Source organism: Hevea brasiliensis, chromosome 3 (genome assembly GCF_030052815.1).
Source record: "Hevea brasiliensis isolate MT/VB/25A 57/8 chromosome 3, ASM3005281v1, whole genome shotgun sequence".
In the NCBI taxonomy this organism is placed as follows: Eukaryota; Viridiplantae; Streptophyta; class Magnoliopsida; order Malpighiales; family Euphorbiaceae; genus Hevea; species Hevea brasiliensis.
Genome location: NC_079495.1, coordinates 11,395,449 through 11,410,419, shown reverse-complemented (window position 1 = coordinate 11,410,419; position 14,971 = coordinate 11,395,449). Strand labels below are relative to the sequence as shown.

Genomic DNA, 14,971 nt, shown 5'->3' with positions numbered 1-14,971 from the left:
TATTGACACGAAAGGGCATCAGAAGTGAGTCAATGAACAACAGTGCTCGTGTTAGTAAAGAATTTTCAAGAGATTTGTTGAATAGGAAGTTGCCTTACCATGAAATAGCTTCTGCTGCAAATAACTTTTCAAGTGAAAGAATGTTGGGACAAGGAGGTGCTGGACGTGTTTACCAAGGGTATCTGTGCAATTCTAGTCGTTTAGTAGCCGTTAAGAGAATCTGCTTGGAGCACAAATAAGTCTTCAACAATGAGTTGAAGATCATGAGCCAGTTGGAATGCAATAAGATTGTGCCATTGATTGGCTGGAGCAATGATCGAGGTAAGCTTTGACTAGTCTTTGAATATATGCTTAATGGAAGTCTAGACAAGTATCTTTTTCAAGAAGGTATGCATCTCCCATGGAAGATGAGGTATAATATAGCTCTTGATTTGGCATCTGCGATACTTTATATTCATAAACAGTCGGAGAAATGGATAGTGCACCGAGATATCAAGTCTGCTAATGTGATGCTGGACTTGAATTTCAATGTTAAGCTTGGTGATTTTTGGGGTAGCTATGGTTCTAGAACCAAATTTAGGCCTTCAAACCACGAAAGTTGTGGGGACTTTTGGCTATATAGCTCCTGAATATTTTCATCAAGGCAGGCTTGGTAAAGAATCAGATATTTATGGCTTTGGAGTTGTGGCTTTTGGGATTGCTACTGGGAGAAGAAAACATAAGGATGAGGAATCCCATCTCAGCCTAGTTGAGTGGGTTTGGGTGCTTTATGGAGCTGGGATGCAGCTGATGGGAGATTAAATATGCATTTTGATAATCAAGAGATGGAAACTTTATTGATAGTTGGATTGTGGTGTGCTCACCCAATTGACAAGCAGAGGCCTAGAACAAGGCAAGTTATTCAGGTTCTCAACTTTGAAGCTCCATTGCCAGATCTTCCAATTGAGTGGCCTAATTTGCAAGATATTGCACTAACTCCACCTTGTAATTCAAAGCAACCCTCAATTACATCCAGTATAGAAATTGGGAGTTAGAAATGCCTGGCAAATTGTCATCCTATTCTATTGCTAATTAAAATTATTCCTGTCATGGTTGATTTATTCACCTGTTCTGCAGCTTATTCTTTATGTGCAATTATGTTCCCGGCTATCTTAAAATGAAAATATCTAACCTTTTATTTCCAAGATTTTATTGTTGTTTTTCTGCAAATGTGTGCTTGTGATGGTGATGCAAATTCTGGATCAATTTGAAGTAAATTGTTATCAATGGGAATGGGAGCACAGAAAAGGGTCTAAATCTTAATAATTTCATTATCCCATTGTGCATATTAGGATCTTTTGATTCTTCCTCCTAACCTTCTTGTTAGATTTGTTTCTTGTCATATGGAAAGTTATCTAAATTCATGTTGTTTCGATCAAACTGCAATCAAATATAAAGAGCTTCCATCAAACTTTTTGAAGGCCCGAGCTATATTTGTTACAGTTATCTAAATTCACCGCCTTAAGCCCTTTTTGGCATTGAGTTTTAGAGTCTGAAATTGCTTTTCTGAATAAAAGCACCATTTTAGATACTGTTGAGAAAAGTAGTTTGAAAAAAGTTGTTTTATTATTTTAGTGTTCTTATGACTAAAATTGATCAAATTTAATTTTTAATTATTTTTTAACACTCTCTAATTAGTATATTTAAAAAAATGATTTTCTCAATAGCAGTTTCAACAGTAATGCTAAACAGACCCTTAGTCCCTAGAAGGAACACACTTTTTCAAGCATCATATTCTATCCAGATGAATTTTATAACTGTCTTTGAATTTACAAGATTGTATCATCATAGTATCTCAACTTAAAAATTAACTTTTAAATTTTACATAATAAAATTCTAACTTTTAAATTTTACACAATAAAAATCCCTTTTATCTTCAAACATCGATTTTCCGGTAAATGTTAACATGGACAAATTTAACATAGTGCTTAGTCAGCATTCCTCTCTCCTCTCTAATACTATTTGTAAAATTATCATGCAAAATTTAAAAGTTAAGAAAGTTTTATGTTACTTTTTAAGTTGAAAGGCTGTGATATTAGAATCGCATAGGTTGAGGGATAGTTTGTTAAAATATATCCTATTCTTTTCCTACCACTGTTGGAATATGAAGGGTTATACTGCAGGAGATCAAATGCTGCTGGTCAATAGTGAAGTGGATGCTATGTGCTGCAATTCAGGTCCTAGGAATAGAAGCAGTTAATATGCAGTGGTAGGCTATGCAGAAGAGAAAACAAAAAGCTCCTAATGACAACCACCGTCTAAATGAGAACTTCATTGGAAAATTTTTCCACAAGAACTAGCTTCAATTACTACTCGGTAACAGTTTTGTAATTATAGGTTGAGAACATCCATTTACTTTTAACAAAAACAAACATATCTATTATTATGGCGTAAATTTTGGATATGTCTTTATAGACCCAAATTGTGATCAGATCAAAAAATTTCGTGTTGTGATCTGATTATGGAGCAGTATAAATATTTGTGAGATATTCGAAAAACACATTGGGGGTTTGAGAGTTATGAGTTATTGTATCTTGCTTTTTTTCATCATGCTGAACTTTTTTTCTCTGATTTTATTAGATCTTACAGTCAAATCACATAAATTTTTGTATTATTCTTCCCTTCTTTTCTATACTATGTGATTTGACTATGCGATTGTGTGTATTTTAGAATTGTGTTCCTTTTTTAACAATATTACTTCAAATATTACAGCTTGTAATGATTATAATATCCCTAAACACAATTAGAGAACTATATATCTCACTTCAACAACTAATAAATAACATAATCTAGTATTATGGAAATTGTGTTACATTTTCTTTGTCTTCTGGTGCCAACATTGTTTGTCTTGTATCTTGTGCTAACTTTGTTTGTTAACTATATGTTTTATGCAATGAAGATGTTTTACATTATATGGAAATATATATATATATATATTTTTTTCTTTTTAATTGATCATCTCCTTAGAGGATTTCACAATAAACCTCATCTCTTTGTTCTTTGTTATGGTTGTCAGTTTTAAAAAAAGTCCAAAACTGCAATTATTTATATTGTTCAAAAACTTTAATCTTTTCGTTAGTTGAGAACAATTTCTAGGGTTAACTTGTCAAGTTCTTCCATGTGTTTAAGTAACTGTTTCTCTTTTCTTGGGGTGTATATGTTGTTCTTTCTTTTGCCTTTTGTTCACTCATTTTTCTTTCAAATATATGGGTACAGTTCCAACCAATGTCTCGTACAATGGCATTCCCAAGTTTAATAGTTCTCCTGCTATGTTGATGTGCTAGACATGGCTAAATGCATATTTGAAGCTATCAAAGATGAGGGTGGTTTCCTAAAGACTGTAGAGAGAGAGCTAAACGACTCATGTCGCAGCATATATTTGGTGTCAACTCTGGTACCTACTTCTTTGGTTTTGATTGGGATACAAGTTTTGGGGTGGCATATGTTGATTCATTTGCTCAACGGACGTTCAATGGTTCCAACAGAAGACAACTCAGCCTGGAGTGGCTAAGTGGTGCTGACTCAAATTCCATTGTTCTGACTGCAGAAATTGCTAGTTGCTTGTTTGTTACTTACCAAGTCGAGAATAAGTATGGAAAGATCAACTGGAAGAGGGCTGCTATATTTTCTATAATTCTAATGGCTGCAGCTTATGCAATGCTTCTAGTGAAAGAAAGGACAAAAAGAAGCGAATCAGCCAATAACAACTCATGTGTAAGTGAAGATTTTGAAAGATATTTGTTGAATAGGAAGTTGTCATACCAAGAAATATATGTGTAATGGAAGTCTGGACAGGCATCTTTTTCAAAATGGCATGCATCTACATGGAAGGTAAGGTACAATATAACTCTTGATCTGGCATCTGCATTGCTTTACATTCGTGAAGAGTCAGAGCAATATATAGTGCAGTGAGATATCAAGTCTGCCAATGTGATGCTAGACATGAATTTCAATGCTAAACTTGGTGATTTTGGGGTTGCTAAGGTTCTAAACCCAATTCAGGCCTTCAAGCCAAGGAGATTGTGTGCACTTCAGACCATATAGCACTTGAATATGTTCAGCAAGGCATGGTAGGTAAAGAATCAGACATTTATGGTTTTTGAGATTGCTACTGGGAGAAGAAATCTTAAGGATGAGGAGTCCCATCTCAGCCTAGTGGAGCGGGTGAGGGATCTTTATGGAGCTGGGCAGATTGTTGTTGCTGCTGATGAAAAATTGAATATGGAGTTCGATGAGGAAGAGGTTTTCACTTTATTGGGAGTCGGATTGTGGTGTGCTCACCCAGTTGAAAAGCAGAGGCATACAATAAGGCAAGTAATTCGAATTCTTAAGTTTGAAGAGCCACTGCCAGATCTTCCAAATGATTGGCCTAATTCTCCTCCATTTTCTGATTCAAAGCCACCCTCAATCACATCCAGTCTTGAAATGAAATGCTTAGTAAATTATTAGCCTATTCGTGACATGGTTGAATTATTCACCTTGTCTGCAGCTTAGTTTTTGTGTGCAGTTCATATTGAGGCTTTCTTAGAATGCAAATAATGTATGCATCTTATTGCAAGCTGGTGTTCTGGTCTGTATCCACTGCACTGCAGTTTGTGTAACAATCATTGAGGCAAGAGAGGTGAAGGGTATCCAATATTTTGGACAAATAGTTAAATAGATATGTTACTAGGAGTCGGGTGAGAGTATCAAATGCGAAAACAGGTCAAGGATTAGACTTGTCCTATATCCAAAATTTTCATTGATTTCATTGCTGATTTGAAAATTTCAAGTTTCCTAAGTGTCAAACCTGTGCGCAAGTTTTTCTCTTTGACAGGGGTACTTGAATGCCAAGTGAAGGGACAAACTAACTAAGCTTTAAACAAAACGTAGAAACTCACTAAGTTGCTGATATTCTGTACCAAATTGACATATTTTTATCATGTTTATTGTTGTTTTCTGTCAATGGATATGCTAAAGAATCGGGATGTCTTATCAAACAATGCCTTGTTTCTATGTTCTTCCTTGTTATGTTCGCTAATTTAAGGAATAATAGCTCTCTTGGTGTAATAAATAACTAATAATCATATTCTTCCTACTATTAGTATATGAAGTACAAAAACAACACTCACCACTGCACTTTGATTCTGCATTACTGAGAATCCAATTGTCTGTTCAACTCATTCTTTTGTCCATGCATCCTAATGCTGTCTTCTTTCTTTTCGGATTGTCAGTCTTTCTCGTTCTTCTTCCCACAGTCGATCCATTTTTGTCAAACATGTCTAGTCCCCTTTGACAAGGCAGCAATTTTTCCTGTGGAGGCACTCTCACCTGCAAGGATAATCCTCTTGCTAGGGTCACCATGCTTGATACCCTCAAGTGCATATCCAAAGCTGTTAAGAGTGAGGCCATCACAAGGGACATAAACGCTGACGAAAGAACATGTACCATAGCAAGCTACAATCCGAACTCCAGCTATGATCAAGTTTCTTGGAATATTAGTTCTGAGTTGATACAAGTGGAAGCAGCTTTTGTTCGGATGTCCACCTTAGCTAATATAACATACCTGCGTGGGGTGTGGCAGCATGGTAATGACCGGAAAAAAGTTCTGATTACTTCAGTTGTCAATGAATGCTTCTACTGTAGCAACATGAAGCATGGAGGTGCAATGGATGGGGATAGTGATCACCTGGAGTCAAAATTTGATGGATACAAAAAAAATTGAAATGGCTTTGAATAATTTTTATTTAGAAAGCCGTTTAGGTTCACTTTTGAAATATAAGCATGGAAATGCTAATCGGAAATTTATTGTTGTGATTTGTGTCCTCATGACTGCAGCTAGTGCATCCGCATTACTCCTAGAGATACACAAGATGAACACAAGCAAATCAACAAACAGAATCTCTCATACGAGTGAGGATTTTGCAAGTGATATTTTGTGTAAGAAGTTACCTTAACCGAGAACTAGCTTAAGCTACGGAGAACTTTTCAAGTGAAAATATGTTGGGAAGAGGAGGTACTGCAAGTGTCTACAGAGGGTACCTTAGCAATTCTGATAAGATAGTTTACCGTCAATAGAATCTGCAGCAGACACAAGTATGCAAGAGAAGTTTTCACAACAGAACTGAAAATCATGAGCCTGATGGATTGCACGAGCGTTGTTCTGTTGATCGGTTGGAGTTATGAGCAAGATGAATACTTAATTGTCTATGATTACATGCATAAAGAAGCCTAGACAAACATCTTTTCGGAAATGGCACGCATCTTCCATGGAATGTGAGATCGAACATATTTCTTAAATTGGCATTTGCTTTGCTGTAACTTCATGAAGAATCAGGGCGACGTTTATTGCATAGAGATATCAAGTCAGCTAATGTGATGCTAGACTTCAATTTCAATGCCAAGCTTGCTGATTTTGGGGTATCTATGATTTGAGACCCTAATTTAAGGCATCAAACCACAAAGGTTGGTGGCACTTTTGGCTATATAGCACCTGAATATTACCATCTAGGCAAGGCTAGTGAAGCATCAGATAAATATAGCTTTGGAATTGAGGTCTTGGAAGTTGCTACTGGAAAGAGGAAATGTAAATATGAGGACTCTCATATGGGTCTCGTGGAGTGGGTTTGGGAGCTCTATGGAGCTGGGAAGATTCTTGATGCAGCCGATGAGAGATTAGATATGGATTTTGATGGGCAAGAGATGGAACGCATATTGATTCTTGGATTGTGGTGTGCTCTTCCAATTGATAAACAAAGACCGTCGGCAAGAGAAGCTCCTCAGGTCCTTAAAGTTGAAGCACAATTACCACAACTACCTGAAGAGATGCCTAGTTTCATGCCCACTAAAACAGCACCATCACCTGTTCACTCAGACCCGCCTTCTATCACCTCCAGTCTTCTGAATGGGCGGCAGGCATGATAGTTAATGACTAGCTAGTAGTGTAGATATTTCATCTTCAATTTCATAATAGGTAATGTTCCTTTCTGGATACCAACTTCCCAAGTCCAAATTCCATTACAAAAATAAAATTAAAAATTAAAGATTAAAAAAAAAGGAAATAGATTGAAGATCAATCAAATTACTCTCCATGGAGCCAAGACCCAGCTAAAGTACAACAAAGATGAGAATATCTGATGTAACAAAAAGAAATTTGTTCTCCGAGAATAGAGGATTTTATTAGTATGTACAATCCACCTGAAAGGAAGTCATGTTTTCTCCTGTTCTAACATAAATTTCTACCATCCAACTCTCAGACACAAATTTGACATTAACATACATAATCTGGAATATCAGGAAATAATACATCAGGATGTGTTGAAACCTCTACATGTGATTAATATACATACACATAGATATTCTCCTTTGTATATATTGTATATTCTCTGAAGCAGATGTAATATTAACCTGTAAAAGAGCCCCTTAAAAGCAAAAAATAATAAAACAAAAGACCTATCAGTACATTTTTCCTTTCATTTTTCATGATCCATTAGCAAACCTCTAAAATATCTGCTTTCAAATAAATTACAGAACCAACACAGAAATGCAGTCACTCCTCTGGCCGAAAGAAAGTATAAGTTGAACTGGTCTCTGTCTTTGTGACCTGCATCACAATGAGAAGAATACAAATGATTTTTTTTTTGAAATTGCACACACACACACACACACACACACACACACATCAGGGAAGAGGTTTTGTTTGTGTAGGAAGAGGTTTTGTTTGTGTATTCTACGGCAGAGTCCTAATTTAATTATTTTCCCTACCATCATTGAAATTCTACATGAAAATGGACAGTGGCCTGGTGGGATAATAGCAGCAAGCCACAATGAAGGAACAATAAATATCAGCAGTTCATCCTTTATTCTTTGTTAAATTCCTGCTACTGAAATAGATATGGATATTGCCATACCCTCATGCTTTTCAAAAAAAAAAAAAAAAAAAAAAAAATCTCCTTCCCACAGTATCACAAAAGTAAAGCACTATTTGGGATCAAATTCTTAAAAGAAAGCAGCTACCTGAAATTTAAAACCAATTCATAGAATACAATATTAAATTCTTGCTTTTATTATTAAATATCTGTGTTGAAATTTCATCAAAATGGTATCAGCTCATTTCGCACTTGGGTTGCATATAAACGGCTAGCCAATATATAATGTGTTGAAATTTCATCAAAATGGTATCAGCTCATTTCGCACTTGGGTTGCATATAAACGGCTAGCCAATATATAATGTGCCAAAAGAACTTGCATCTTAAATTCCAAAATTTTGTAGATAATGTTTCTTTACAGAGGTACAGATAGCTCAACTCATAATTGAATCAAATTCAATCAAAACAGTTAAATTCAAAAATATTTGCATAACAATCTAAGAAACAATTGATAGAGTCGAGTCACACATGACAATGTTTTCTGAACTTAATAAAATCTTGATCCTGCCTCATGCTATGTTTTATGCATGTGTTAGCATGTGTGAGAGAGAGAAAATAGAGGCCAAAAGAAAAAACAACTAAATAAAAGAAAGAAATGATGTGATTGAAAAATCAATCTACCTCAGAATTACGAGAAAGTCCAGTGGGAAGAACAGGAACAAGAGATGTCCAAAGGATGGGGTCTACTAAGGGATCAACGGTATTGTAGTTGGTTAGAAGTGGAGCAGACAAGAAAGGAGTCAGTTGGTAGACATTTCTCTGAAGAGACAACCCCCCACTCATTCCTAATGCAGCCCCAAGTCTTTCATTACTGCCATCATGAGTTGTGGGCTTCTCCACTGCTTTACCATAGTCCGTCTTATTGGTATTTTTGTTTTCATTTTCATCATTATCAGTATTATTTTCTTGCTTTTTTGAAGCCTTCTCTTGCAAGTTCTTGTATGCAGCTGATTGTGACAAAATGCTCAAGGCAGAGATTGCGGAGCCTTTATGCTTTTTTCCATCAACAGGCATGCCCAAACGAGGCATCTGGTAAGGCTCAGTAGGCTGGATGGCACATTCTGATGTTTTAAGTTCACCAATATCTTCAACGTAACCATGTTTGATTTCTTCTGATGACTTTGAGATAGACTCTGCTTGACGAGTTTTATTAGACCCCCACCATTTGATGTAACTTGTTAGATCAATCTTTCTTTCGAAACAAAGACTCCCAACATAATCACTTTCTGCTGCTGGGTCATCACCTGCACTTTATAATGAGATATCACCATTAGATAAATGGAACTGGTTCTGTAGGAAAATAGGTGGGCGAAATAAGGCATATATAGAAGCCTTCAATTCCCAAAAGTTAATATTCTTGTAAATAATACGACTTGACAAAATTCTTTAACATAGCTCAATTTTCTTCGTTGCTGATCAAAGAGGTTTCTTGAAATTAGAACTTTGGACCTTACCATAATTTATGCTACTGAAATATTCAGATCCGGGCATGCGGCCAAATGACGAATCCCATCGACTGCTTGGCGATAGCCAGAAGTATAGAACAAAATACAGATATAAAACATCAATAATAATTAATACATACATCACAAGACAACCATAGTACATAGAGAAAGCTTCAAGGCAAAGACAAACTAAAACATAAATTACATTCCATTAAAATTTGTCCAAGATTCATCTTTGAGGCGGATATCGCTAATCCTTAACTAGGGATGTTTCATACATAGTAACATTTGGAAAATAAGCAACATCAAGTGGTTTGTCAAGGCTTTGAGAAAGTATAGAATAAGTCATTAAGGCATTCCAGATGAAGTTAAAACAATAAACCATTAATGCACTAATCATGTCTCCTCATGAACTTATAACTCCTAGAAATAAAAAGATGTACCATTTAATCCTCTGGAACCTGAAAGGATAGCATGTGTGCTTTTAGCATCATGGACAGAGCATACCTGGAAAGCCCACGGTATTTAGAAATTCCTCTTGAAAAGCCACTACTCTTTCTGCAAAAAATATCTACCATTAAAAGCAGCATGGGCATAGTTTAGAGTATACTTTTCAGAGTAGATTCATACCTCCGAAGAGAAGCCAGGTATTCCTCTCTTGACACATTCTGCATTTCTTCAAGGTCTCTGGTATAATCAGTAACCTGCACCACACAATTATTTTATTCCCAAAAAAAAAATCCACAGCAATAAAAAAGAAAAAAGTAATTGAAATAAAAGAAAATAAAATACTGTAAAATAATTAATTATAGAAATTTTTTTCTATCAAGTATAGAACTAAACAAGAATGTGCATATTATGAACATTTGCTACTTAGTAAGGTAGAGGCATGTGTGTGTGTGTGTGTGTGTGTGTGTGGGAAGCTCATGCATAAACTATACATGAAATGAATCCATAGTATACAGATCAAACTAACACATGCAGAACATAGCTCCTTACTTATACTGTTATATATACAGAAATATAAAAAAAATATATGGATGAACTGTTGTTGACAAACAGAGAAGGTTCAAGTTGAGTATCTAACTGGAAAATTAATGAGTGTCCCAGGTCCCCAATACTTTAAGGCAGCAAGATCATATGCTCTAGCTGCAGCCTCCTCATCATCATAAGCCCCTGTAAGCACATATATCTCAATGTAACAAATATGAACTAACACAGGAAGAAGAATATCCAAAGAAATAGATATTATCAAGCAAGCAACTTACCCAAGTATACTGGCACATCGAATTGCAGCAGCCATTCCATGCACAGTAATAAAAAGTCAGTTTCAGACAGTATAACACATGAGAGAGAAAGAGAGAGAGAGAGAGAGAGAGAAAGACCTTGCTTTCCCTTCTTATTCTGATTCTGGTTCCATGTACTTTTATCCCAAAGGTGAGCTTCATATCGACCAGTCCATCTATGCCTAAGAAATTCAAATTAAGCTACAGTGTTAGTGTCTGTATAGAAACCTTTGAATCAAATCCACTGTTTATTGTAATTAGCATCGAAATTAGACAAAAACTAAGTAAAATTTAGGAAAGATCACTTGGGTTTTAATTTAATTTGATTTAATTTTTCAATAGATTGAAATTCTGGATTAATCAGTGAAAAGCTTAATTAAATTAAACCAAAAAGCAGCAAAATTAAGTGTACCTGGTGACTCCACGGTAAATGGAGCTGCGTTTTCCGGCAGTACAAGGAGGCATCTTACTGATGCGTTCTTTGGCAGTGCAGCCTCTCTCTTTCTTTGGTTTCTTTATTCCTCTGTACAGTAATAGCTGATCATTTGCGATCATAGCTTCCGAACTCTCTCCACCGCCACCGCCACTGCCACTGCCACTGCCACTACCAACTTCCGGTTTGAACCCAGGATCCGAAGAAGAGGAAGCCATGGTGGAAACACAGAATCCCAACCCTAGAGAGAGAGAGAGAGAGAGAGAGAGAAAGTACTAAGAATAGAGAATTACAGAAGCAGAGAAGAGTAATCAAAAGCTTTGGAGCAACTGTTGAGCAGAGTGAATGAGAGGAGAGCAGGTTTCTTTGTGGGGTTTTAGATAGAATGACGTAAATGCCCTCGATGGGTTTTGGAATGACGGAATGGGCTTGTGGGGTCGTTAAGGGTGAAAAGGGGTTGTAACGGCTAGGATGGGAGTGAGGGTAGTATTGTCATTTAGAATGCTTTGAAAGATTGTGTGTCAAAGCTGTCTGCGGCTAGTCCGGTTAGGACGGGGGAGGGGGCCGGGTGAGACGGGAAAACGACATCGTTACAGTAATTAATGCCATTTGTAGGGCCCTCCAATGTAGGGTTAGTGTACTTACACATTGATGCATTTAGGTAAGCTTTTTGGTCTCATAGATGTTGGTGGTGGGTGGGACGCAATGTGTGCTTGATAGGAACTAGAAAGTATGATATCTTTTCTGATAAATTCTAACCATTTGGAAGGCGAGAGGATTGTGGGAGGAGTTAGGATATATTTGACATTATTACTGAAATTGTTATTTAAAATTTTTTTTATTAAATATATTAATTATAGAGTATTAAAATATAATTTAATAAATTTTAATTATAAAAATATTAAAATAATAAAATAATTTTTTAAAATTTTTTTTTAACAACATCTAAAATAATAATTTTATTTAAAAAAGTAGTTTCAAATATTCAAATGCAATACTAAACAGATACATATTCGATGCAAGTAATCACATATTTCTATTTTTTTTAGTAAATTACAAGTATTTTCTAGCTTATGATTGGACCTAATCCTCATCGCATTGAGAATGTCTATTATGAGAGTAAAATGCTCTCAACAGAGTTTTTTTTCTTTCAAATCAAACACTTAACCTCACTTAAAAGATACAAAATCTTTTTGTAACTCATTTATAATTGATTTTTTTAATTTAAAAGAGCATTATTTTTTTAATAATAATAATTAGTTAGATCGTGGAGTTTTAACTAAAGGTAAATGCTTAATTTATATATATATAAATTAATTTTTAAGTTGTATGAAAAAATAGTTTAATATATAATTATTAAATTCGAGTTGAACTGATTGATTGAACCAATGAACTGACTCTCAAATCGATTTGGGTTTTTAATTGAATCAGATAAGAAAGTGATTTAATAAACCTGATAGTTAAACCAATGAATAGGTGTGACTCGGTGTAACCCAGCTGGTTTAATTATTTAATAAATTTTTTTTATTTTTTAATTTTTGATGTAGAAAATTCAACTCAAAACATTATAAAAAATTTTTAAAATTAAAATAAATTGAGTTGGCTATGTGTTTTATATTTTAATATATTTATTTTTTTAATATATACTTAATATTTCATAAATATTAAAAAAAGAATTGTATATTTATAAAAATTTTTATATATTATATTACTTGAGTATTTTTATATAAAATTTAAAAACGTTATTAAAATTTATTAAATATAACTTAATAAATGATAAAGTTTTATTTTAAATAACTAAAATTTAATTAATTATATTATTTATATTAATAGGTGTTATATTTAATTAATTTTAATTAATTTATATATTTAATTAATTTTTAATAACCAATTAGTTAAACCAATAATCTATTAGTTAAATAATTGACCCATTCATTCAGTCATTTTACCACATCAATCTTAGAGCCGAATTTAATAACACTGGTTTAATTGATTTTTAATTTTAAAAATATTTCATATATTTTTAAATTTTTATAGTTTAATAAATTTAAAAAAAATCTAATACATAAATTAATTTCTCACTTTTATAAAAAAAAAAAAAAGTCTACCGACACTCTTAATTAATTTAATTTTTCCATTAATTTTGATATCAACTAGAACAGTAAAAATCGCTTAATTTAACGTTTTAAAATTTTACATGAAGTGTGACTTTTTAAAAAATCGAAACGGTAACTAAATTTTTTCCAGTAAAGGTCAAATGTTAAATTTATTTTCCCAAAATATTCATCAATTTAATTGAATTTACTTAAAATTACATTTTATTTTTTTATATAATATATGGTTAAAAATATAATCAATTTTTAACTTAATTGTAATTGAAATTATTTAAATCTATATTCAAAATTTAAAATTTTATTTATAATTATTTAATTAAATTCAAATATTTAGAATATCCCGAGTTTTAGCTCTAAAAAATTAAATTTAACTAAATTAAGTTGAGTTTTAAGTTTTTATATTCAAGTTGAGATTAAATTTAATATCGTACAAGTTTATACTATATTTGCTTAATTACATTCGTAATTTTAATTTTACTTATGTATTTAGTTATTAAATTATTAAAATAACAAAAGTTAACACTCATTACGAATTTTAATATAAAATTTATTATTTGCAAGATATTAGTATGTAAATTGATATTTCATAATAAAAATAGATCAAAATCTCCATATTTAAAAAAAAAAATCAATTCATTGTTAAAGATTTTTTTTTTTAACTTGAAACCACACTAATACATTGACATAAATGGAAAAAAAAATATATTAACATTTTTATTAAAAAAAAAGGCACGAGGGAGAGTAACAACAAAAATTTTAGACAAATTTTACTTGTAGTTACTCAATTTTATTAATTTTTTTATTTTGATCATTATATTTTAATTTATTTAAATAAAATCATTTATTTTTAACTTTTTTTATTAGCAGCTACTCATACTAGAATCCGGTAAACTCTCGTAAAACTCCTATGTAGTGTCTTGTATGGCTTTAAACCATAAAAAATAAAATTTACATCTTTGTCAGGTCGGATTAAATTTATTTTTTTTAATTTTTGTGTAATAAGCAGCATAGAGATAAATTTTATTCTTTCCATTGGTTTTCTAATTTGACTCAACAAGGAGATAAATATTTTATAATTTAAAAATATGTGATTTTATTGAAACAATTAATAAAATTGAGTAATTGCTAGAAAAATTTATCTAAAAATTTTCTATCCCTATAAAGAGAACACAACTTATCATTTTTTGAGATAAAACAAAGCCTTGTGATTTGTATTAATAAAATTATTTGATGCGGGGCTTGGACAACAAGGTAAAACATTTTTTTTTAATTAATTTTAATTTCTAACAGTCCTAATTTATCTAGGAAGTCTTGTGAAAACTTCCAGCAACCGTAGATATTATATTAGAATTAATTAGGAAGTCTCTTACTCTATTTAGGACTTATTAATGTTTTCCTACTTTATTTAGGATTTAGTTTTCCTATTTAGTTTATATTTCCTATTGTATTTTAGTTTATCTAAATTTCCTATTTAATTTCATATTCCTATTAGGTTTAGGAGTCTAAAAATACTATAAATACCCTTATTTATATATAATTTTGAGAGACATATGGTTATCAATAAAAATACTGCATAGAATTTTCTTTATTTTTTTCACTCTTGTATATGGAGTGTGTTTCTATTTGAGCTTCACGTTGCGTCAAGTGGTATAAGATCAGGGAATTGCCCCAATCAAGATGGCTAACCTTGATCAGGGAACTAGGGACGAAATGTTGCAATGATGGGAGCAACATCCGAAGCGACAAA

General features: G+C 33.0%; 1 protein-coding gene and 1 long non-coding RNA gene across 2 annotated transcripts; both read right to left on the bottom strand.

Annotated features, from left to right (window-relative positions):
• Positions 1–5,085: 5,085 nt before the first annotated feature.
• On the bottom strand, positions 5,086–6,925 carry LOC131178627 (uncharacterized). The gene is made up of 2 exons (XR_009147564.1): positions 5,971–6,925; positions 5,086–5,876 (listed from the first exon to the last, which is right to left on the bottom strand). It is a non-coding gene; the product is annotated as an uncharacterized LOC131178627 (long non-coding RNA).
• A 348-nt stretch (positions 6,926–7,273) lies between these two features.
• LOC110645805 (AP2-like ethylene-responsive transcription factor At2g41710) lies at positions 7,274–11,461 on the bottom strand. The gene is made up of 9 exons (XM_021799056.2): positions 11,090–11,461; positions 10,777–10,859; positions 10,660–10,668; positions 10,479–10,567; positions 10,022–10,095; positions 9,899–9,949; positions 9,401–9,462; positions 8,568–9,190; positions 7,274–7,621 (listed from the first exon to the last, which is right to left on the bottom strand). The coding sequence occupies exons 1-9, from the start codon at positions 11,326–11,328 to the stop codon at positions 7,568–7,570; spliced, it is 1,284 nt and encodes a 427-aa protein (XP_021654748.2). The 5' UTR covers positions 11,329–11,461; the 3' UTR covers positions 7,274–7,567.
• Between the last annotated feature and the right edge of the window lie 3,510 nt (positions 11,462–14,971).